Raw genomic sequence first — 22,388 nt, forward strand, 5'->3', positions numbered from 1 at the left:
ATTCAATTCTTAATTGTCTTTTTACCAATTCAGTTGAAATCATTGACACAAAATACATTGGTAAACTGCTTAATCAATCATTGTAGAAAAATAGAGGTGTTTGATAGGGACATTCTAGTACAAAGTTTATGTGAAGCTTCCCCATTGAAAGCTTTGGAGGCTTCTATTTTTTTAAGCTTATGTTACAAAAATGAGATTTCATAAACTTTACAGTCCGTGCTACATGAATACCAAAGACAATAAAATACAGAAGGGGAGAGAGAAAAAGACAAACACATACACCTTAAGCTTGAAGTGCCCTATTCACAAAAATATAGCTTACACATGCGCATGCCCCAGTGGCTTAAAGTCTATTTTTTTTGTGTGCTAAAGGACACAAAAAAGGTTTCAGTAGGGCCCTGAGCTGCTGTTCTAATTAACACAAACTTTTCTTAAACTGCAGCAATGAATTACGGAGGGGCCCAGTATATTCCAAGAGCAAAAAGCAGGTTTATCCTCAGAGGAATGGTTTGCTTTCAGCTCATGCACCTTTTGCCAGGACTCCAGACTGACACACATAGGCTCTTGGCTACCCACGTGCTATCGCTAGGTTCTCTGCTGCGGAGCTTCTGTCTTCCAGCAGAGCTTTGAGGTGATCCTGCGCTGGGTGACATGATAGATAGGTTGTGGTGGGTCAGCAGGAGGACTTGGCTTGTTCTTTTGTTGGGGCAAATGACCAAGCTTTAAAATGTCTGCAGCAAGTGAGTTGTAACTCATGAAACCTCAGTGTAAATAACCTTTACCGAGTTGATAAAATCAGCCGTCCTGGGTGGATGGAACAAAAATCCATTGCTTGTGTTAATCCTGCTCTGTGGAAGCCTTTAGAAAAGATGCTCAGAGCTGAAGCAAGACTTCCTATCCAGCCTGCCCTGCCCATCCCCAGTGTGCAAACCTTTCCCCACCCCCTGTTCTTCCTCCTTGGCATTAAGCACAGCAGGAGGACCTGCAGAACCCCATGGATTAGCCACACCTGGTGAAAATTAGCAAGGGACAGTTGTTTATGCAAGAAATAGGTATGTAATTGAAGTGAAAGCTATATCACAGTGCAAAATTTCCACCTGCCCACTGAGTTTCTCCTGAGTTTTTTTTTTTTTTTTTTAATTTTCTTTCCATTTTAGTGTAAATGTTTCTGTACAAAAGATGCTTTGAACTCCCTTCAATATGTTCCTTCTTTCCAGAATAGGCAGGTATAAAACTAAAAAAAAAAAAAAAAAAAAAACAAACAACAAATTAAGGCTGCAGCTTCCTTTTCCTTCACTGACAAAAATGTAGTTGTGGATGGGCCTGGAGAAAGCCAACTGATATCAACATGACCTGCGTTGAGCAGGTGGCACTTAGCACACGCAGGCCTGGCATGACCCACACACGGAGTGGGTCGGCTCTGCTCTGGATGCAGACATTGCAGTGTGAGCTATGCAAGCTGTCTTTGTCCTGTCAATTCTGAAGTTGGGGTGTACAGGATTTACAGTGGTTTATGGCAGCCAAGGAGCTGATGTAGGAACCCCCGCTCTCCTGAGCACGGGCGCAGGATCCATGTGTTTTGCTGAGAAGCCCTGTTGAAGCCTGTCACCCAAAGATTTTGTGATTTTTTGGGACCCACTAAGCACCGGTGCTGCTGGCGAGTGAAATTCTTCCAATGCAGCTTCAGCTGTTTCCTTCCTGGCTGGGTAGCTGCCATCTGCATGCGACAGGCCCACTCGGTTTCCAGTGGCCTGTGCCGTTCGTGCATCAAACCGCTTAATTGAAATCCCACGGTTTGAGTGGGGAGAAGGGAGATGTTCCCCTAGATATTGCACATAAAGGCTGATACCTCTGCATGAAACATGCTTGCTAGATTAGGAGTACGCAGGAAATTCTTGTTTGCCACAGTCTAAATTTAGGTCGAACTGCTGAGAAAATACCCAGGAATGATTTGCCTTATTTGTAAACATTTTCACAGTATATCAGTAAGTATGTTACAATTTTTTTCTACCCTGCCCTCTCCCAGACTTATGGCTTTTTAGAGTCAATAAAATGACCTGTTTGGGAAACAGTGAGGTACTCTAAAATAGCTGCCAGTCTGGTACACTGAAGAAGATGTCATGCACTAAAAGAGCCATAGATATAGGGGGGGAATCAATATGACACTCCGGATATTAGAAGAGAAGTGCTTACTCAAGGGGTAGCTTGTTTTTGCATCCCATTGTATTTCTAGAACTCGTTTTCTAATCCTATATTAATTACACATCTATGTACATTATTTAGAAGTTCTTTACTACAGTACTTTTGTACATGCGTTGTTTATTACTAAATGTAAAGAGAAAGTAATTACATAAGGCATATGTACAGTATCATGTTGGGGTGCAGATCCCTCTGCTCACCATCCTCTTAAAGCTGCAAGGCCCGTTTTACAGAGGCTTGTCATCCAGTTTGCAAAGCTGTCCTGAAATGCATAAAAAAAACCTGGAGCCAAGGCCCATTGCTTTGATGAACATCAATTAGTCTTTCCTTTTTATTTACCTTGTTTATATTCTGGTGGTTTTTTTGTTACTTTGAGGAAACCTGGAGGTCTGAACTCAGAGAAGTGCAGAGGAAGCCAGCAGTCGTTACCAGGGTGGGGATGGAGATTCCAGTGAAAGTAATGGGTATTGCAGCTTTAACCTACATCTTAACTTAGTCTGTGAAACTCTTGAGTTTGAACTGGGCAGGTAGATATTTCACATCTGAACTATTTATTTTCCCAGAATTAATAATGACAAGAAAGAAAAATAAAAACATGTGGAAGAAATAAAAGGGGAACATAAAGGGAAAAGATAAAGAAGGTCATGTGGCCCTTACACCTCTGGTTCTACACTTTGGACTCATTCTCTAGGTTTGCCACATCACCATTTCTTTCATTTTGGTCTTCTTGATTTTTCTCTTCCTCTTCAGTTTCCAGCTCAGCATGCTGGTCCAGCTTGCTGGAAACAGACCAAGTCAGGGGCAGTTCTGCTCGGCTGGCCATCTCTGCCAGCTCTTTGGCACTGTAAACTGGGGTGTTGGTCTCGTATGTTTCATGAAAACTATTGTAGTCAACTTCATAAAATCCATCCTCCAGAGTGAGGACAGGGGTGAAACGATAACCCCATAGGATCTCACTTGTAACATATGAACTTCGAGCTTGGCATGTCATTCCTGTAACAGAGAAGGAAGAAGTGCTGTTATAATGACCCACTGCTTTCCCAAAATCTTAATTATTTTTTCAAATAGGCAGAGAAGTGTATGTAAAATGACGCATGCCAGAAAAGTAATAGGCTTTATCTCATGTGGGGTTGAGCTTAGAAAGCAATTTTATGGTGTGTAGCCTTCTTCTATGTGCATGTATAATAGCAGTACATCTGCGACCAAAGTCTTAATATTCTTTATTAAATGCAGTTCTTCTTCCTGTATTTAATCAGTGAATGACTCGCCCACTGCTAAATCTCAGACTGCTTGTTGAGAATGTGTATGGCTTCCTTTTGTCATCTTTTTGTTCCCTGACAGATGACTTGTGTAACAAACCCACACCACCACACTCAGCAGTTGCCAAGGCTGAGGAGTTTCAGTAAAACCTATTCTCTGTTGGAGCTAAGTCCTGATCCTGTGGTCCACAGGTTGACTTGGTTTCCTGAGGGGTTGGAGCAACCTTTTAATTACGCTGCTTTGACATTTGGGCTGGTGGTCAATGTGCAAACATCAGCAAAGTTCCAGGGGGGTGTTGCAATAGTATGTGGGGTGGAATTTAGATTAGTGGGGCTATTTTCTTTGTTACCTTCCTTTCACAGCACTGCTGAACATCACTCTGGCAACTGCTGTAGTGCAACAAATCTGTAAGGTACTAGATTGCATTAAAAGACATGAAGATAGGCAGCTATTCTGAGTTCAAGGTCTAATTCAGCTCTTCTGGCTGAAAAAAAATCTGGACGTGGTGGGGAGCTGTAACTTGGAGAACATGTCCCATCTGTAGCAGACAACTCAGGGAAGTACAACAATAAAATATTGTTGCTCAGTAATGGAGGGGGAAAGTCAGCAGACTAGGAAAAAAGGTCAGGAGAAAGGAATTTGTGAAGCAAATGCATATTCTCAACAAAATGTGTTTACATGGAGGATGTGATGGCTTTCCTTTAGTTATTTGTAAATTATTAGCTATGTGTTCCTAAGCAAACCTCAGGTAAATACTGTATGTCAAATACTTATTAAATACTGATAATATAACCTCTGGATAAGTCTCCCATACATCAGGTGTTTAGAAGGTAAAAAACAACAAAATCTTTCATTTTGTGGGTGCAAATGACATTCTATATAAATAAACATTATTTCTCTACCAAATGAATTTACAAGGAGAGTTTCAGGAAGAGCAAATGTGGATAGCTTAATGTTTGGTCTTTTTCAGGACTGTACTAATTACTCTTGATAATTCTCCCCTCATCCTCTTGAACCTTTTCTTCAAACTCAGGTAACTCATTCCTGACGGGTGAAAGCTGCTGTTCTTGGTACTCAAACTTTTGCATTTATACCGTTATGTTTACAAAATTATTTGCTGGCTTTTCCCACGCTGTGGTACTTCTCCAGTACTTCTCTCCACATCGCAGACACTCAGGAGTGACTGAAGCTTTAGCATGAAATCTGCCTAACTTTTTCTACTTGCTAGAAAAGTGAACATACTTCTGCTATGCTTACCAATCTTAACTTCTCTTTCCCTGACTGGGCTACTCAGGCCTTTGTTTCTCTTGGTTTTGCAGCACAGGTCATGTTTGCATTTCACTTCTCAAATAACGCACAAACAGAAATATAAAGGTCTTACCGTTTTACTGTTCATTTCACAGGTGTGAAGGAAGGAAGGACATCAGATGATGTATGACAAAATTATGCATTGCGAGATTTCCTGTATGATTTTTAGTCTAAAGGAGATCATCTTCCACACAAAATGAGGAAATTGACAGCTCACAGTGCACTATACAAGACATAAATGTACTAGATGTGCAGCACCTTCCCAAAGCACCATTTCCTTTCATAGAATTGTTAAAGTTGGAAAAGACCTCTAAGGTCATCTAGTCCAACCATCAACCCATCATTACCATGCCCACTAATAATGTCCCTGTGCAGAATTCTGGAATGGATGCATGTTTGATAGGACCTCCCTGCCTCAGAGATGGTGGCATCACCAGACTGGATGCAGGGAGGGCTGGGAGCAACCAGTACTGATGTATTCCTTTTGTCTCAGATCCATCTCTGGTCTGGTTTCTCACCAGATCCTTTGGCATGATGAGACCAGTTACACCTGGATGGGTTGTTCTGAATGAGTGTGTCATTCCTGACATTCATGTGTTTCTAATTCCTTTGCTGGAGAAATTTAACTTTAAAATGAACAGAAAATCTGGAGTTTTCATTTAAAAGGCAATAAGATTAAATTAAAAAATACCAAAGTGCCTTCAAAACAATATTACCTTCCTTCATTCTAACCAAGTACATACTGTTCCTGCTGTTTTGCTTAGGAAACATTAATTTGACCACTGGAGAAGAAGGGAGCAATTTTCTGCAGAAGTCAAGAAGATTAATCAAAATATGCTTGAGTTACAGTTCATTAAAATCTAGCTGAATTTGAAATTTTGATCCATCTCTGCATTTTAATTTAGTTTCCCATTCCCACAGTGATTTAATACCTGTTCATTTTCCATAGCCAGACAAAATAATTTCAGAGCTAGAATGAAAAAGTCAGGATTTTTGAAACAAACAAGTTCAAATCAAAAAAAGACTAAATCTATCAAGGGGTGTATGTGAAAGGCTTAAAAAGCTTAGATTGCTAATACAAAAAAAAAAGTCTCTAAATGGACCACAGTTATTCCAGAACAAAATGTGCCACAGTTGCAGAGACCCTTGAAGTGATTGCCAGTGAACCTGCATGCATCTGGAGGCAGAACAAAGATCTTTCTGAGAGACTACATTGCATGGGTTTACCAGCTTGTGTCTGTGCTGGCCCAGGGTTCCTGAAACTTGTCCCTTTATCGTATATTATCTAATACACACATTTTCATTTTATGTCATCATTTTAAACTTTGCTAAAAAAGAAATGTGACTCTTATGATTTGCTCTAAACTCTGGAGTTTGTAGATGAGGCAACATCTTGCGTGAGGGTGTTTAAGACTTTAGTTTTACAAGTACTGCGTGGTTTATTCAGTAAGCATGTGGTTTATATGTAGCCAGAGATCTGGTGTACAATGGCTTTAAAAATAACTGTGGTTTGACATTTTGACTACTGTTTCACTTCAACTGGATCCCTTCCGGGAAGATGAAAACTGGATGGGGAGATTTTGGAGCTTCTTAGCTCAGCATTAATTGGACTTCTTCAAAATTAGCACGAAAATTAGGAGACCCAAATAATTCATTTTAGATTAATTAAAACTCTAACTGGGAGGAGTGGTCTGTTCAAGCAGGAGGATTGCAAACCAGTGAAGACCTTGAGACTGGATGCTCAGGCCCTGCTAAGTCCCCATGTCTGAGGGGTGTCAAGTGAAGCCAGGGTGTCTGATGGTGACCGAAGGACAATCTCAACTGCATGGGGCAGCTGCCAGCCCCTGCAAATCCTTATGAGGCAGCTCCACAGCCTCCTGCTCCATCTGTCTCTGCTCCCTGGTATGGTAGAAATGCAGAAGCAGGATTAGGTTGCACCGCTGTGGGCTTTATTTTGCACCTGTTCACCTAGCTGCACGCTGGACTTTCAACACACTGTGAGCATATGAGACCTCTGATGGTTCCCCTTGGCTGTCTCACTCCTCTAAACTCAAATAATTGGCCCTTGTATGTGTTGTAGCTTTCTCTCAGGTCTTACTTAATAGCAGTGTTTTGGTCCGTTTATTTTATGTTTACACAGGCTGCAGCATCATAACTGAGTGTTGTCAGGCAAATTACCTCTGAAGTAAAATTAATAGCCATATTACATTATTATGATGATTATTATTAAATTATGCTTAATGTGCAGTTAGAACCAGGTGAGCTGTAGACACAGACATAAAAATTGCCATTTTCTCCTGAAAGAATTGCACTGTTGTGGATACCATTCCCATGCTCTCTTTTCCCATTTCATGGGTCAGAACTATGCAGAGTGTCACAATGGAATTTTGGTCCTTTTTACATTATAGAAGGCAAAATAAATTATGGGTTTTGGTGAAGGAGGGTTTTTTTTTTTTTTTTTTTTTTAAAGTATACAAGCTAACACTGCAGCATTTTCACAGTTTTGCTTTAACAGGAACAAAAAGATCCTGCTGACAGTGCTGGGATTAGTTCCACATATCTGAAATCAGACATTAGTTACTATTTTGGGTAATCCCATTACCATACAGCCAGTTCACCAAACATTTCATTTATTCCCTAAATGCTTATTATTCTTATTCAACAGGTGAGGAGCTGAACAGCACAAAGCCTTGAGCTGCACTGCAAAGTGAAGAGTGTCTTGTGAGCAGAAGGCAGCCTGCTAAGCAACTTTCTGTCCACCTTAAAATTGACACACAGCTGTGGCCACAAGGTATCTGTGCCAGGGTGAGGATGCTGTATATTTATATATATTTATAGAATCATAGAATCATAGAATGGTTTGCGTTGGAAAGGACCTTTAAGATCATCCATTTCCAACCCTTTGCTATAGGCAGGGATATCTCCCTCTAGACCAGGTTGCTCAAAGCCCATCCAGCCTGGCCTCCTGGCCTTGAGTTCTTCCAGAGAGGGGGCATTACTGAGTTAGGCTGTAAAGGGCTTGCTCACAACCACGGCATTACATCCAGATGGCTTTGACAAGAAGTTGGGACCATGTTCTGGCTCCTGACAGATGTTCCTCTCCAGACAACCTACGAGAGAAGGCTGAGGTAGATACTTTTTCTCTGAGAGAATGGTCAGGCTCTGGAACAGGCTGCCCAGGGAGAGGTGGAGTCGCTGTCCCAGAAGGTGAAGAAACGTTTAAACATTGCACTGAGGGACATGGTTTAGTGGGAAGCATTGCTGATAGGTGGATGGTTGGACTGGATGATCTTAGAGGACTTTTCCAACCTTGGTGATTCTATGATTCTATGGACCAGCTCTGTTTCTGTGCATTCCATCAGTGATTTTGCTTGCAGCTAGAATGTGAGGTTTTATCAAGCTTGTTATTTGCAAGTGCAGTCTATGAAAATGACAAAATAATTCCCTCAAGCTGTTGCTGATATGAGGGTAAGGTTACAACCCCACCTTTGACTGCCTAGAGTTAATAACAAAACTGATGACACCTCCACATTCATTACTCTTGTAAAGTTGCCCTGTGCAGTTATTTTGAGGTTACAGACTGTTCGTGCTGTCTGCTGCTGTTTAGGCTTATGCTTGCCACTGTCTCGCAGTGGTATAAAGATTCAGTGTGGTAACTCAGAGTGACTTGGTGCCTTTCCTCACAGCACTCTTAATTTAAGATTTCATGATCACTTACACAATGATATGTTGTGTCACGTACACTTGCCATATATTATTTTACTTTGTGATGGGAGTAATCAAAAATAAAACACTGTCAGAATTTTAGGGGAATAAGAATCATAGAGTCAAATACATGTTTGGTCTGAAAAACTGCGGTATTCAGCTCTAGGTCAGCCTACTGCAGAATACCCATGGGAACAGCCTCCCTCAGCTTTTGTGCTATTTGGGGTAGTTTTCATGACAACAGAACATTTTATTTTCAAATTCTGCTCCTGTGATAAAAAATGTCTTGTAAGATATGTGATTAAATGAAATGGGGGAAGTTGCAATTATTGCAGCCAATTTTTGACTGCATCTTCTTGGCTACAATGTCAAATGGATTGTAAGGTCCAATTTAATGGGGATTTCCTCTGAGGCAGACTTCCTGCTGCACAAGATTGAACCAGATTCAGACTTTGCATGGCAAGTTTGCATCATGGTTCAGCTCGGAGTGAGATCTCAGCAATAGAGGAGTGGAGCATCCACAGAATACAGTGGGGTGTCCCCATTTCTGGGGTGAGGAGAATTTTGCTCCTTTATGTGAGTAGTGAATTTTGTACAAAGTCTCAGCTGGGAGCTGAGACTTCCAGGTGTGTGTGGGATGTTCCTAGCACACTACCTTCAACCTCTGTTTAGTTGTAACATACTCTTCTGAGTATTACTGTAGAGATTTCAATTTACTTCGTCTAAAAGTTCATTTGTACAAGAACCTTTTAAGACCAAACACAAACATTATAAAATTCTCTACTCCTTGAGATTAACTTTTTTAACCTCTATAACAGCACCCATGATGAAACTATTGCTCTAGGAGTTATGAAGAAAAAGGAGATTCTGATTCACAGCATCAGAGCCAACTTTCACACCTTACCTTGCGCGCAGGTCAGAAAGTGGGTGAATTTTGCTTAAACACCTTGATGATGGTACTAATATTGAGGTAATTAGATGAATGTGCACCTAATCTCTTAAACTGTGATATGGCACAGTCATTTTCTGTGCTTGTGCTTGAACACTGCTCCTGTGTTTATTAAATACTGGCAGTGTGCTATAAAGAGAGATTCCTTTATTTTAAATTCTATACGCATTTCATCTTGGATCAGTCAAAGCATCCTGCTTTCATTCTGACTTTTCCAAAATTGATGTATTAATAGAACACGAATTAGTGTAAGATGATCATATTTTAGTCTTTTTCAAAATATTAGAAAAATGCACATTTTTTCCCCCCTGTGGGGGATTTCAATATCTGAAATTTCCATTAGAAATGTTTAACTTAGTTAACATTTTCCTTTCAAGAATTATAAAATCATAGGATGTCTTGATTTGGAAGGGACCCACAAGGATCAATGAGTACATAAAATTTACTTCACTGAATATTTTGTATCTAATTCTTTGCTTTCTGCTTACATGTAGCTTAGTCTGAGGAAGGTAGAAAAGCTTATCCCAGTCAATCTCCAAATGTGCTGCCATTTTTAGCTACAGTACCCGTATACATTCTCAATAAACAGCATCTCAGAGACACAGTACAATTACTATTCAGCCAATATTTAACCTTCATTTAGCTTTATATTCAGGCCATGCCCAGCAAATCAAGCTTCCTGATGTGTATGAATTTAAATCATTTTTTCAGCTGTGCCTTTTCAAATGGACGATGATTGCATTTTTTCTGCTGACTAAATCTGGGAAATTCAGTATATCAAACAATGCAGCATCTGACCATAGGGAGAAACACATGACAGAGGTGGGTCTCAGAGTTCTCTCTTCTGCTCTGCCTTCATGAAGCCCATCTGGAGTACTGAGTCCAGTCCTGTGGCTCCCAGCACAAGGAAATGTAGAGATATTGAGTCCAGAGGAGTGCCACAAAAATGATAAGAGGGCTGGAGCACCTTTCCTGTGAAGATGCTCGATCTCTGGAGGCGCTCATGGCCAGGTTGGATGGGGCCCTGGGCAGTCTGAGCTGCGGGGGGCAGCCCTGCCCACAACAGGGGTTGGGGCTGGGTGGGCTTTGAGATCCCTACCAATTGAAAACGGTCTATGATTCTATGAGAGAGGAGATCCCAATCAAGCATCATCCCACCAGCATGTTGCGATACCATGCCACAGCTCGTTACCTGCAGCATGGCCTCAGTGTGGAAGAAACAAAAGAGAGCCTCTCTTCTTCTAAGAACTCTGAGTCCCCTGTTCTCACCTGTTGAAGGGCTCTGTAGGACGAGCTAGATTTGGATAACAGAAAACTGAAGAAGCCACTGCCTGAACTGTTGCATTACTCATCTTGGGGAACAAAGAGGTAGACTAGCTAAGGTTCCTCACTGTTCTGGAAATACTCGAAAGCTGAATGAGATCACCTCCTCAACATCTGGTTCCTTTCTCTCCACACCTTGTTGGGGAGGTAGAAGATGGAAATGGGATGGATATGAATCCCAGGAAAGAAAGTAAAAATGCATCTTCTAACTCTTCAAAATCTAAAATTTGTTAAAACCCCACCCAGTTTTGAAAATTCTAGCTTTTATGTGCAATTTCATAAAATCTGCTTGTTCTCGAGAACATTCAGGCTAATGCTGCAAGCATCCTTTACAGACACACTTGAAGCAAGCATCCTGGGCCAGTGACTGGGGGTGGAATTGGGCAGAGCTGGATGTTCTGTAGGCTGTCTGCTGAGAATGTGGATCCTTATGCATTGATCTCAGAAAGTTGGAAAAGCATTGTTTATGTCAGAGCTCTTTCAATGTGACATCCTTTAAGACATATAAACAGGGAGGCAACACTTTGTGGAAAAATATAGCTCTCTGCTGTATTGGCTCTATGCTAAACAATGCATAACCTATGAAACACCCTCAAGGAATGTATATTTAGCACACAGTAGTAACTGGGACTAAGAACAAACCAAGACATGTTTGGACATTGCTGAAATCCCACATCACCATTATGCTGAGGGATGGCTGGGAAAAATAACAACAACAACAACAACAACAACAACAAAAACCTACAGCAAGAATGATGATTTTTGTTAAAACAGCATTTTTATAATGGCTGCTGCACATATATACCTGCTGCACATTTGTGCTGTCATGCCTGCAAGACAAGAATTCTGTTAAAATGCAAGTGAACTTTCTCACCTCTTGCAACACAGACTTCTTAAACATAATTTCAGTTTACATGTCTGGATGTTTTTTGTTTCTCTTCTTAGAATGGTACTTAAAAAAGAATAGAACATCCACTCTTTGCTCTGTGGTAAAGATTAGTGACTTAGAGCTTTTTATAAAAATGTCACATTTTACAGGGGAAATGTTTCTGAACACAGGATTACAGACAAAACAGTGTGAGCACGCAGCTTGGCATGCTGTAAAATGTAGGAAACAAGAAAGATCACTAGCTTTTTGACAGCAAAATATGAGTCACCCACAAAGTATTTGGTGGCTCTTTCTAGATTGGTGGCTAATAGCATTGCTGAAGCCTGGTTTAGCTGTTGTGAAGCAGGAGGAGGAGATGAAAGAAGGTTGGGGTAAAGCACTTGTTTCTGCCAGGCAGATGCTGGTGAGATGTGATGTCTGTAAATGCAGCATTAAAAAAAGAAAAGGAAGAAATAAATAATGTTCTATCCAAAATTTCTTGGATTTTTGGTAAGCAACAAAATTTTCTGGTAGGATTGACTGGGTGGTTTTGTAACAGTGCATCCTTTTAGGTGGGCTGGAAAATAAGCTAAACTAAACATGGGTAGGTGGTACTTTCTTTTAGCAGAGACAGCTTGAAGAAATCAATTTCCTAAAAATATCTCAGTTTCAGGGATGGTAATTTCGATTTATATTTTACCAGAAAGAGTCCCAAGAGGACTTGTACAGATTCAGAAGTGCTCAGTGGCTTTCAGAAGAAAGCGCTGGCTTTTGACAGCACCACTGGAACTGTCACATGTACCATTTGAGAAAGCCAGATGGGAATGGGGATGTGAGGAACAGAGAGTTGAAAAGGTCCAGCCCTGTACTCTGGTTAATAACAGCACAATTGCTTTCTCGTTCTTACAGTAAGCAAGCAAGCAACTAATGAGCTAATATGTCTGCTTCAGGAGGAAGAGGAGAAACACCCAAGTTAGTTTTGTTAATATGGACCTTCATTCCTTTCATTTACACTATGGGAGAGAGTTAAAGCAATTAAATAATTGTTAGTGCTATTATTTAGGACAGGTTATCTCCTTTATAAAAATCTTTTAAAGGGAAATTGTTAATTAAATTAACGTTAAAAATTAACCTATCATAATGATACTTTTAAATTAAAGTTTAAATTAGTTGTATGGATTCAGTTGTTACATTATCGTAACAAAGGAACCAACCAACCCCTGACTGAAAGCAGCCCAGGTTTTTGATGAACTTTTGCTGTTCTTTGCCCTTCTGGCTGTTATGCGAAGAAAATCATCTGAGCTGTTAAAATCCTCCCACTGAATCTGAAGTGCGTTTTGATTTTTTTCTATTTTTTCTTCAGTTCATAGGATGAGACTTAAGATAAGTTGATGCTTTCAGGTTAATAATGTCGGATATCTGTCAACTTTAGCAGCATATTTTGAAATTCAGTCCCAAGCAAAAACTGGTTGCCTTAGGGAATGAGATGCAAAATCTTTCACTTCTGAAGCACTGTTTAATATTCAAGTTATGTCAAAACCTGTATTCATATTTTAGCAGTGTGGCATCCTGTCTTGTAATAGGTGCTATTAATGTACCTGCTAGAAGATCAATAATCGTTTTAGAAAAATTAATATTTCATTTGGTTTTAATTGACTTTGGCTTTGTTTGAGGTGGCAAGGATGGAGCTGAATCAGATCTTTAATTACTGCCTAGAATTTAGCACTGAGTCCAATAAAGGAGGATAGCAGCAGTAAAACTTGGATTTTAGGGAAGCTTTGGTACTACTCTCCTGATACTTGTATTCTGGGGAAAAAAAGCAGAAACCATACATTTCAGGCTCTAGGGTTTTCAATCTAGCACTTTCCTCAGTGCCCGAATTCATTTAAAAGGATTTTAAAAAAAGCAGAACCCAGCAAAAGGGTATTTTGCTCCATTCCCTGTTCATGTGTTTTAAATATTTAAACTAACTGTCTCTGAGTGAGGCGTAGACAGATCAATCCATGTGCTGTGCCTGATTTTGGGGCAAATATTTCAAGCTAATGATGGAGCATGAAAAATTTAGTTTCTTTTACTTTCATACTTCATTTATGGAAGGAACGAAGAATCCTTAGGACTTCCTACCGCCACAAAAATTCTCCATAGTCTAAAGAATATTTACCTAAGCTGGTGAGAAATGTTAGTTGTATTAGCACAGAAAAATTACTGGGCTTGAGAAGAGATGGGTAGGAATGGGGTAAGCTGTCTGAGCAAGAAAGGAGAAGGTTATGTTTGCACCCAAAATTGTGCAGTTCCCAGAGGAGAGGTACCTAAGATCCTGGAGGGGAGTATCAAGTACAGTGAACAGGCTTTTGAAACACCTTGTCTAATGGCCTGCATAATTTCATATGGTTCTACTGAGGAATTAATTTTTGTCTAACGTTGAGGTTAGGCTTGGTCTTGAGCAAAGATGCTAAGCTTTTTCTGTGAGAACAATGGTAGCAAAGAACATCTTTGGCAAAGGAGTACTTGTCTCAGGATGCTGTGGTGCTGTGTGAAAGCTGATAGGAATGGAGAGGATGGGCTATTGCAGCCCTCCCTGACCATGGGCACGTGAATGCTTTCTGCTTTACCTCTGTGGATTGTTTCATTCCTCTCTAGCAGTCATGAGGTGGCACTCTCTTACCAGAAGAGATAGCTCACAAGGATTATGTTGTATGCATATATCTAAATGAAGAAAAACAAGCAACGCCTGGAAGATGTTGTTAAGAGGTTATTGCAGAAGGTCTTTTTGAAATGTTTGGGCAGGCAGGCAGCTGACGTACCAGCAGGATGGTGTGTGTTTGTGGCAGGAATCTAGTAGTTGGAGGAGGAATCTTGCTAACTTCTAGTTGAGCTAGAAGTTAGCAGCCTACTCGATTTTCTTCTGACTCCCATATAGATTTGAGGCATTTCTGTGCACCAGCTGCAGACTATATTCTTCTTCATGACAAGCACAATTACACAGTCTCTTTCTTGCAGCTTTTTTTACTGCTGCCAGACCACTGCTAATTTGGAGCACTTCACTGATACATGGTTTGTATAATGAGTGCTTGGCTGAAACTGGACATCCTTCACTCTCATAATGCCTCTCAAAAAATAAGCTAGAACAGGCTCTGAGTTTCAGAGGCAAAAGGGAAAAAAAATGTAGCCTGGGCCTTGCTGGCTAAAGAGCCCCACCTCCGATGTCTCGTATGAGTGTTTAACATGAAGCTTTAAAAAATGTGTGCTGCAGCAAGTGGAAAACACAAAGCCATATTCCAGCCTCAGTCAGAAGCAGTTCAAATCAGGAACAGCTTCCACCAAGGCACTGATGTTCCAGACTGCGGACGTGACTCACATCTCCAGTTACAGACATTCATGGGATCCTTCCTAAGTCCCAAGCAACAAAGCAGATGCCTGTTTGTGAGCCATCAGCCCTGGGCTCCTACTGAGTACCTAAGAAATGCTTAGCCTCCAGGATGGGAAAGAGAAATAGCAATTGGCACAGTCCCTTTGAAAACTTACTGACCCCTTCTCTCCTTCACACTTGCAGTGAACCAGACTTGGGTACTAGGGGAGCACAGGGATGATGTTAAAGTCACTTGTGCTTCCTTTAAAAAATGTGAATCACAAAACCTGGGAGAAAAATGCAAGAATTTGAAGATAAAGCAAGCTAGCAAAAGGGGCATTTGTTAGGGAGTTCAAGAAAGCATAGGAGGAATGCTGGGTCTAATCAGACCCTATGCCATGTCCTTCTCTCCCCTCACTCTATGATGAACATTTTCCCTGGATGCCTAATGAAGTACAGTGTCTTCATTTCATATTGCAGACAGAGCTTTATTTTTTAAAAGAGAGATAAAAGAAACAAAGCCCTGCTCCTGGGATGAGTGGTACTTTACTAGTGCCACCTTGGCTCCTTTCTCTTGCCTCTCCTCTGAGTACCACTGTGGATCTGGCCCTTAATGTGGGTGGGTGCTCATCACCCCCTCATGCTAAGCTCCTGACTGTTGAATCTGAAGTCAGCTTAGGCAGAACCCCAAAAAGCTCAAACCCAAACATTTTCTGAAGAAGTCACTGCAGAACAGGCACAAGCTGTGTGCATATATGCTTAGAGCATTAGATGCTATTTGCTTGGTACAACCGGGATGATTTGCTGCCTGTGTTTCCTATCAATTTTTAAATCATGTTTTATTGTGATTTTACTGAAAATGCAGGCCAATGCAAATACAATAAGACAAGTGAAAAATGTAATATGCCAGTCAATTTGCATTACAACCCAAAAGCTCAGCAGGGAATGAATTACTGAGGCTCAAAAATAGTAATAAGTAGTAGCATTTGGATATTATTTCCGTTGACCTTTTATCTGAAAGTCTCAAAGGAATGGAAAAAAATATTGCTTTTGTTTTACAAATGAGGAAACTGAGGCAGGGAGCAGTGACTTGCTCCAAGGCCTCCAGGAAGGTGCATAGTGAAGAAATACTACTGTAGTGAGAATACATACATTTTGACAGCCATGTGGGGGCATGCAAGCTGTCTGCTGTCCTTTGATGTGAACCGGGAGGGTTTTTTCGGCTGAAGCACCAATGCAGTTTTCATGAAGAATTGTTTTGGAACAGCATTCTTTTTCTGATCCTGTTATCTCAACACAAAGCAAAATTCTGCTCATTTTCAGAGTCTCAACAGAGCTCAGAATCTTTTCTTATATCATTTTTTCCCTTTGCTTTAAGCAGAGAAGGGTATAGATGGTAATACTGAAGAGGTGGTTGTTTTGGATACAAAAGCCTGATGAGATGCATCCAGGCAAGGGATGTGAATTCTAGAGTCATAATTTTGGTTCCTCAGCCTTTTCCTTTATTTTGTGCACTGGAATTCTCTCCTTCTTTTAATTATGTTTTAAAACATATTGACTGTCATCAGAATTATGGAGATTTTGCCTGCGGATGCTATGGTAACATGAGACTGTGACACTCAAGCACTCACACATACAGATGTGCAGAGATGCATAGAGATACTGAGTTCAGTGATTTTGCAGTTCTCATATACCCAGAATAACAATTTCTTGACGTGTGAGCCATGAAAATCCTTGGAAATGCTTAATGAGGTAGGTTGATTATCATCAAATGAAGATTACTTCTGTCGTATGAGGGGAGGAGAGGAGAATTTAACTGAGAGCAGTGAGCAGACAATTAGCAGACATCAGAAAGGCACTGGGGGAGTTAAAACATTGTTACAAGATAATAACTGGGAATTGATGTATAGATCAGGCTATTCAGATCATCTGGTGAGAAGGCATGACAAGCCACCCCAGAACACTGAAGTCTGTTACGATGGGATTAAATCAATTGGCAGTGAGTGAAAAGCCATTGTGCCATCATGGCATGGAAGTGTTTGTGTTCAACACATTTAGAAAAGTTTAATGGCATTTCCTCCCTCTTCCCATACTTGCTACCCCTCCATAAAAACATTTGTAGTGCAGAAAGTTTCACTTCATTTCTAATTTGTGGAAATGCTGTAGCACAACTCATAATTCCTTTTCTGCACAGTTTATTGGGTAGTATTACACAAGTTGGCTGCAAGAAAGTCCCCAAGTAAATGATAGCTGTTAGCAGAACGCGGTCCAACCATCTTGTAAATGTTCCTATAACCATTGAAAAATTGAAATAATTTGGAACTGTGGCTTTACACATTGTTGCTCTGATTTCATCAGGCATGAAAAAAAGCCTGTGATACTCTCAGAGGCCAGTACTGGGATAGAAGCACAGCTAATCAGTTGCTGCTTCTATGACTAGATTTCAGGCCCTGTAATTCATGGAGCATTCCTCAAAATTTGATTAGGTTTTCATTTGACAAATCCCTTTGTGAACTTGGCCAGGTTGTTTGTGTACTGATGTGTGTCCATGAGGGATGAAGAAGCTGATTAATATCTTGTTCTTGTTCCCAACTGAGAATGAAAAAGAGGAATATGATGCAATCCCCTAGTGAACTGACAGCTCTAGCTGTAATATGTGCCTCTGTGCTAATCAGTGGTCCCATTTCTACAGGCTTTCCAATCCAAGGTGAAGGTCTGTACCAAAAGTAACTTCTTGCTGCATTTTGGCTTTTGGAATGAAGTTAAGTCCAGGTGGAAGATGATTTCAGTAGTCTCCACAGGGAGATGATTTCAATAGTCTCCATAGGAATGGCACTGTGCTTCAGGATCACTGATCTTTGGTAACGTTCTCCAGTTTTTCATGTGACTGCTGAATACCAGGAATATTTGTGAATCAACCTGTCATAGTACATAGGCAAGGACAACAAAAAAGCTCATTCAAATGAAACCATCCCAAGATAATGAGGATGTCATGACCTGAGTTGCACATATCATAGAATCCTGGAATCATCTAGGTTGGAATAGACCTTCAAGGCCATCAAGTCTAACCATCAACCTGACCTAGTGACTCCTGTCACTAAACCACATCCCTTAGTGCCACAAACAGGTATAATTCTGCTTCACGAGCTTTTGCAATACCTAGCAACAATATGACAACTGATTTCTATTACATATGGTGCCACATTCATGCCAGATCAGGCTGGCCTGCTGTTTAGGTTATTGTTATATCTTGAAGTAAATTGCTGTGAGCACTAGCAACAGCATCTCAAAAGAAGGAGCATAATCAGAACCCTGATTTTGCGCAAGTCCTGAATAATGCTGTAGCTTGCAGCTCTGTTGCTAACAGGAGAAAGATGAAGATTAAGATGGCATCTGCACAGAAAAATTCACTTTGCAGCCTTTTTACATTATCATATTTAAGAGATAAAGTTACAAATATAACTACTGAGGTATGATGATTTAGAGGAGGGCAGTTTGGATTTGCAAGAAGCTTTAAATGTCTTGTTTTCTCACAACTGCTTCCATCTCCCTTGGTAGCTAATTTTAAAAGTTAATGGACTAGATCCTTCAACATGTTAATGCTGCATTGTACTGCTTCAGTGGTGTGAAAGAGCATTACAGAAATCTCCTCCTGTCGCTAGAGGTTTTCCCCTGTTGCAAGGAACTGATGGACGCTATGGGTCAGCCTTAAGAGATTGTCCTTGAGCCCTGGTACATCTGGAGCAAATGCTTCTGGGGAAAAAGTGGGGCAAGAGAGGTAATCATATACCCAATTTGGAGTGACTACTGCCTTGGGACTGTATACAGACAGAGAAAAACATTTTCGAGGCTACTGATAGAGCAGATAATTCCAGGACTGCATGACTGCTGGAAGCCTCCAAGTAGTATTTTGCCATGCTACTCCTCCTCTACCCAATGTAGATTAAATGTGTGTCCATGCCATCTTTGACTGCGTATTTGGAAGAAGGCAGGAAAAACAGCAACAGATAAATGATTCCTTTCAACTCTTTCCCTCTTTCTCTTAGCTGTGCTGACAAAACAGCAAATACCCGCTTGGCACTCTGGCACCTGCCAGTGCTTGATGCATGCCGTACAGGGTTAAGATCTGGGATCTGGGAGGTGATGCTGATCAGGGGTAGCACCCACACATCCACTGTACAGAGTCTAAAGGTTAATGCTGTGTGTTGAACCATCTACCACATCCAGGAATGCACCCACTTAGTAACTCTGTGCTTACATGATTCAACCCATGGTTTTTGGAAGGTTTTGTAATGATTTGGGAAAACCAGTGGGTGCGGGAAAGATGGTGTTCATTAAAACAGCCCCAACTGAGACAATGTTTGTCAGAAAAAGGAGTCCGGCAGGAAGTAGTAACAACTTTAGCTGGCCAGTTTTAATCTTCTCTCTTAAGTCTGTCTGACCCCAGCTCAGGGAGAGATGCTGAAATGGGGGCTGATTGTATACACAAAGCTGCTCTGTTTGCCTCAGTGTTCTGACAGAACACAAGTTCACACTAAAGTGACCTGAGCAGGACACCTACAAAAAGTAACAACAGCAAATAGGCAATCAACTTGGTTACTGTTACAACTTGGTGCCATCATTTAGCCATGCTTAAAACTTCCTGCAACTTAATTCTGATATAATTCTGGGAGTCAGAAGGCAATCATATCTTCTGTTTCAGACTGGTTATTTATCTCATAGATGGCGAAAGTTGCTGTTGCTGATTTTTAGTTGAAGAAATGAATGGAATGGAATGGAATGGAATGGAAGAGGAGGAGAGGAGAGGAGAGGAGAGGAGAGGAGAGGAGAGGAGAGGAGAGGAGAGGAGAGGAGAGGAGAGGAGAGGAGAGGAGAGGAGAGGAGAGGAGAGGAGAGGAGAGGAGAGGAGAGGAGAGGAGAGGAGAGAGGATCTGCACATCAATTGGTACATCTGCCTAGGCCTTGTGTGTGCTCAGTGAGTGTAACTACAGGGACATCAGGTGAGTCTTTTTGTGTTTGTCATGCAGACAGCAGAATACGCCACAGAGAAACCAATTTGTGCACTGTCCCTTTCTGTTAAACATCCTGCTGTTTCTTTTGTGAGGAGAGATTCGTATCTCCAGGCTTGCCTGTGCTTGCCTCTGGGAAGTCCATTTCCCTGCACAGAAGCATGGGACCTGTCATTTGATCTGTACAGCAAGAATAAAAATGTGCTTATTTTCAAGACACTCATTACTTGAGAACAGAGTAACTGTGGACTACTTCCTTCTCCAGTAAGAATAGTTGAAGTGGAAATTTTCTGTTTTAACAAAAGCAAGAGAACGGGGAATAGATTGCAGAAATGACTGAATATGTTCCTAAAACTCAGTAGTTTTCATTTGAAGAGCAAGGCAAACATTTTTGACCTTGTCTTTTTAATACAAATGCAGAATAGCACCCATGGCATCTGACATGTTTCCCTTGATGCAGGGATGGGAATGACCACTTCTGATGCATTCCAGTGGTGTTGCATAAAGTCTTCAGGCACTGAAACAAGAGGGATCAGTCTGAGAATGGGACAAAAATGAGTTCCCTGGGTAGAGAGTAATGAGATCGACAAGGAACGCTTCTTCCTGGGAAAAGCTTTCTTCCTGGGAAAATTACTTACGAAAGGACTTTTGCTTGCCAGAGCAGTCAGAAAAGACTTGTGTGAAGGGAGACAGCACTGGGAAATCTGGATGACAGAATGGCACAGTTGTATGATTCAGCATTTTGAGGTATTCTGCTCAGGTGAACCCCAGATGGATGTGAATCTGTGCCCTGTGAGGTAAATCTGTCGTAAGGGAGGACAGTGGAGGAAGATAAGAAAACTTCATTTTTCCTGTTGTCTATTATTTTCTATTTCTCTCCTTGTCAGGGAATGACAGATGCCTGCATGTCAAACTGACACACTGTCAAGTGTAATCTTGAGCTGAACGAAGGCTGTAATTTTTTTTAAAGGGATCTGACAGGTTTTGAAACAATGCAGGTTTTAAGACTGAGCCAGGAGGATTTTGTTCATTAATAGTGTAGGTGCTGCTAACACAATTTTCATAAACCTTTCATATTGTAGTGGCTAGAACATCCCTCCATCCTCTCCTCCTGCTGATTTCAGAGGGACCAAATGGAGATGAAAGAACTGGGGGAATGGACAGGTAATGAAGTGAAACTTCAGGGAGGTTGGATTCAGCAAATGAAGACTTGTGGTGATTTGATGGCTGCTGAGAGAGCTGTGTGGAAAAAAACCTGAAGTTCTCACAAAACATAGTTGGTTTGAGATTAATTCCGCAGCTCTCAGTTCAACTCAGCATCACAAAATTAATAAATTGGTGTCTTCCAACAAAGTCTGTTCTTAAATGTGGGGGTGGGTATAAAACTAGTTACAGCTCAGTGAAGTTGATTAAAGTCCATGGTGCTGTCAGTGCAGATACAAAGCTTGAGGTGAAAAGCTGTAGGCCAGAACAGAAGAGATTTTTCACTTACATTTCCTCAGGGTTTATTCCAGAATAATTTTACTGTGTCCTGTATGAAAAGCTTGGTAGCTGGGTGGGAATCAAGCATGTGAGTTAGATCAAATTGCTCTTAGCTCTGACAAATCAGGTTCACTTGTACTCTGGTTTGCATACAGGGTGATGGATTGGTGTTATGGAACCTCCAGGAGAAAGCTGTGTTTTTATGCTGCCCATTGTCTTTAATGCTTAGGTTATAGGTCTTCAGATGAAAGCAATCTGATTAAAATGATGTAATATTCTTCTGTTCTTCATCCTCAGAGGAAAGGAATCCTGTTTCTTTCTGCTGTTACCAGCAGTAGATCACTGAGATGACAAAGGGACAGAGGCTTTTCTTCTTTGGAGACAGCCAAAACCTAATAAATGAAGGCTACTCCTCTCTAGGAAAATCCAACCCTCTGTTAGAAGGGGAGAATCTCTTTTCCATTCCTAAGTGTCTACTTTAGTAGCACCTACACAATGTTCCTTCTATTAGAAACTAAATAACTTCACTTGAAAATCATGCCTTTTTGATGGCAGTGGAAATAACATGACTTTCAAACAAGTAGAGGAGACTGTCATTGAAGTTGAGCCAGTTATGTGGGAGTCAGATGATTAAGGTAGATACGATGTAGGAGGTAAGAAATACTATAATTTGGAAAAAAAAAATACTGTATTTTGAACAGGTTTAATGTTCTCTTCCAGGAAAGTAGGGATGTTACTATTAAGTGCATTATCAACATTAGATGCAGGGCTTGATTCTGTGTTGATGTGCCTTCTCTGTAATTGTTCACCTCCATGCAAATAGCTTCAAAAATGAGTCTGTTACTCCATAGTACAGCTGTAGTCTAGAGGAACTGTGCTCCCATTTTCAGATGTAGAGACAAAGATGCAGAGAATGCAGTGAGAAGGTGTTGCTCT

The 22,388-nt window shown here is 40.9% G+C and overlaps 1 protein-coding gene across 5 annotated transcripts in view; it reads right to left on the reverse strand.

The window, feature by feature from the left end:
* Positions 1-2,784: 2,784 nt before the first annotated feature.
* Positions 2,785-22,388, reverse strand: part of KCNJ6 (potassium inwardly rectifying channel subfamily J member 6) — a 154,622-nt gene continuing 135,018 nt past the window's right edge. For all 5 annotated transcript variants that reach the window (XM_090122595.1, XM_031612647.2, XM_090122585.1 and 2 more), the window contains one exon: positions 2,785-3,192. In XM_090122595.1, the coding sequence (XP_089978721.1) occupies positions 2,867-3,192 (326 nt within the window). In that variant the 3' untranslated portion in view covers positions 2,785-2,866. The remainder of the gene's footprint in view (positions 3,193-22,388) is intronic.

Source organism: Phasianus colchicus, chromosome 1 (assembly GCF_987193195.1).
Source record: "Phasianus colchicus chromosome 1, bPhaCol1.hap1.1, whole genome shotgun sequence".
Taxonomy (NCBI): Eukaryota; Metazoa; Chordata; class Aves; order Galliformes; family Phasianidae; genus Phasianus; species Phasianus colchicus.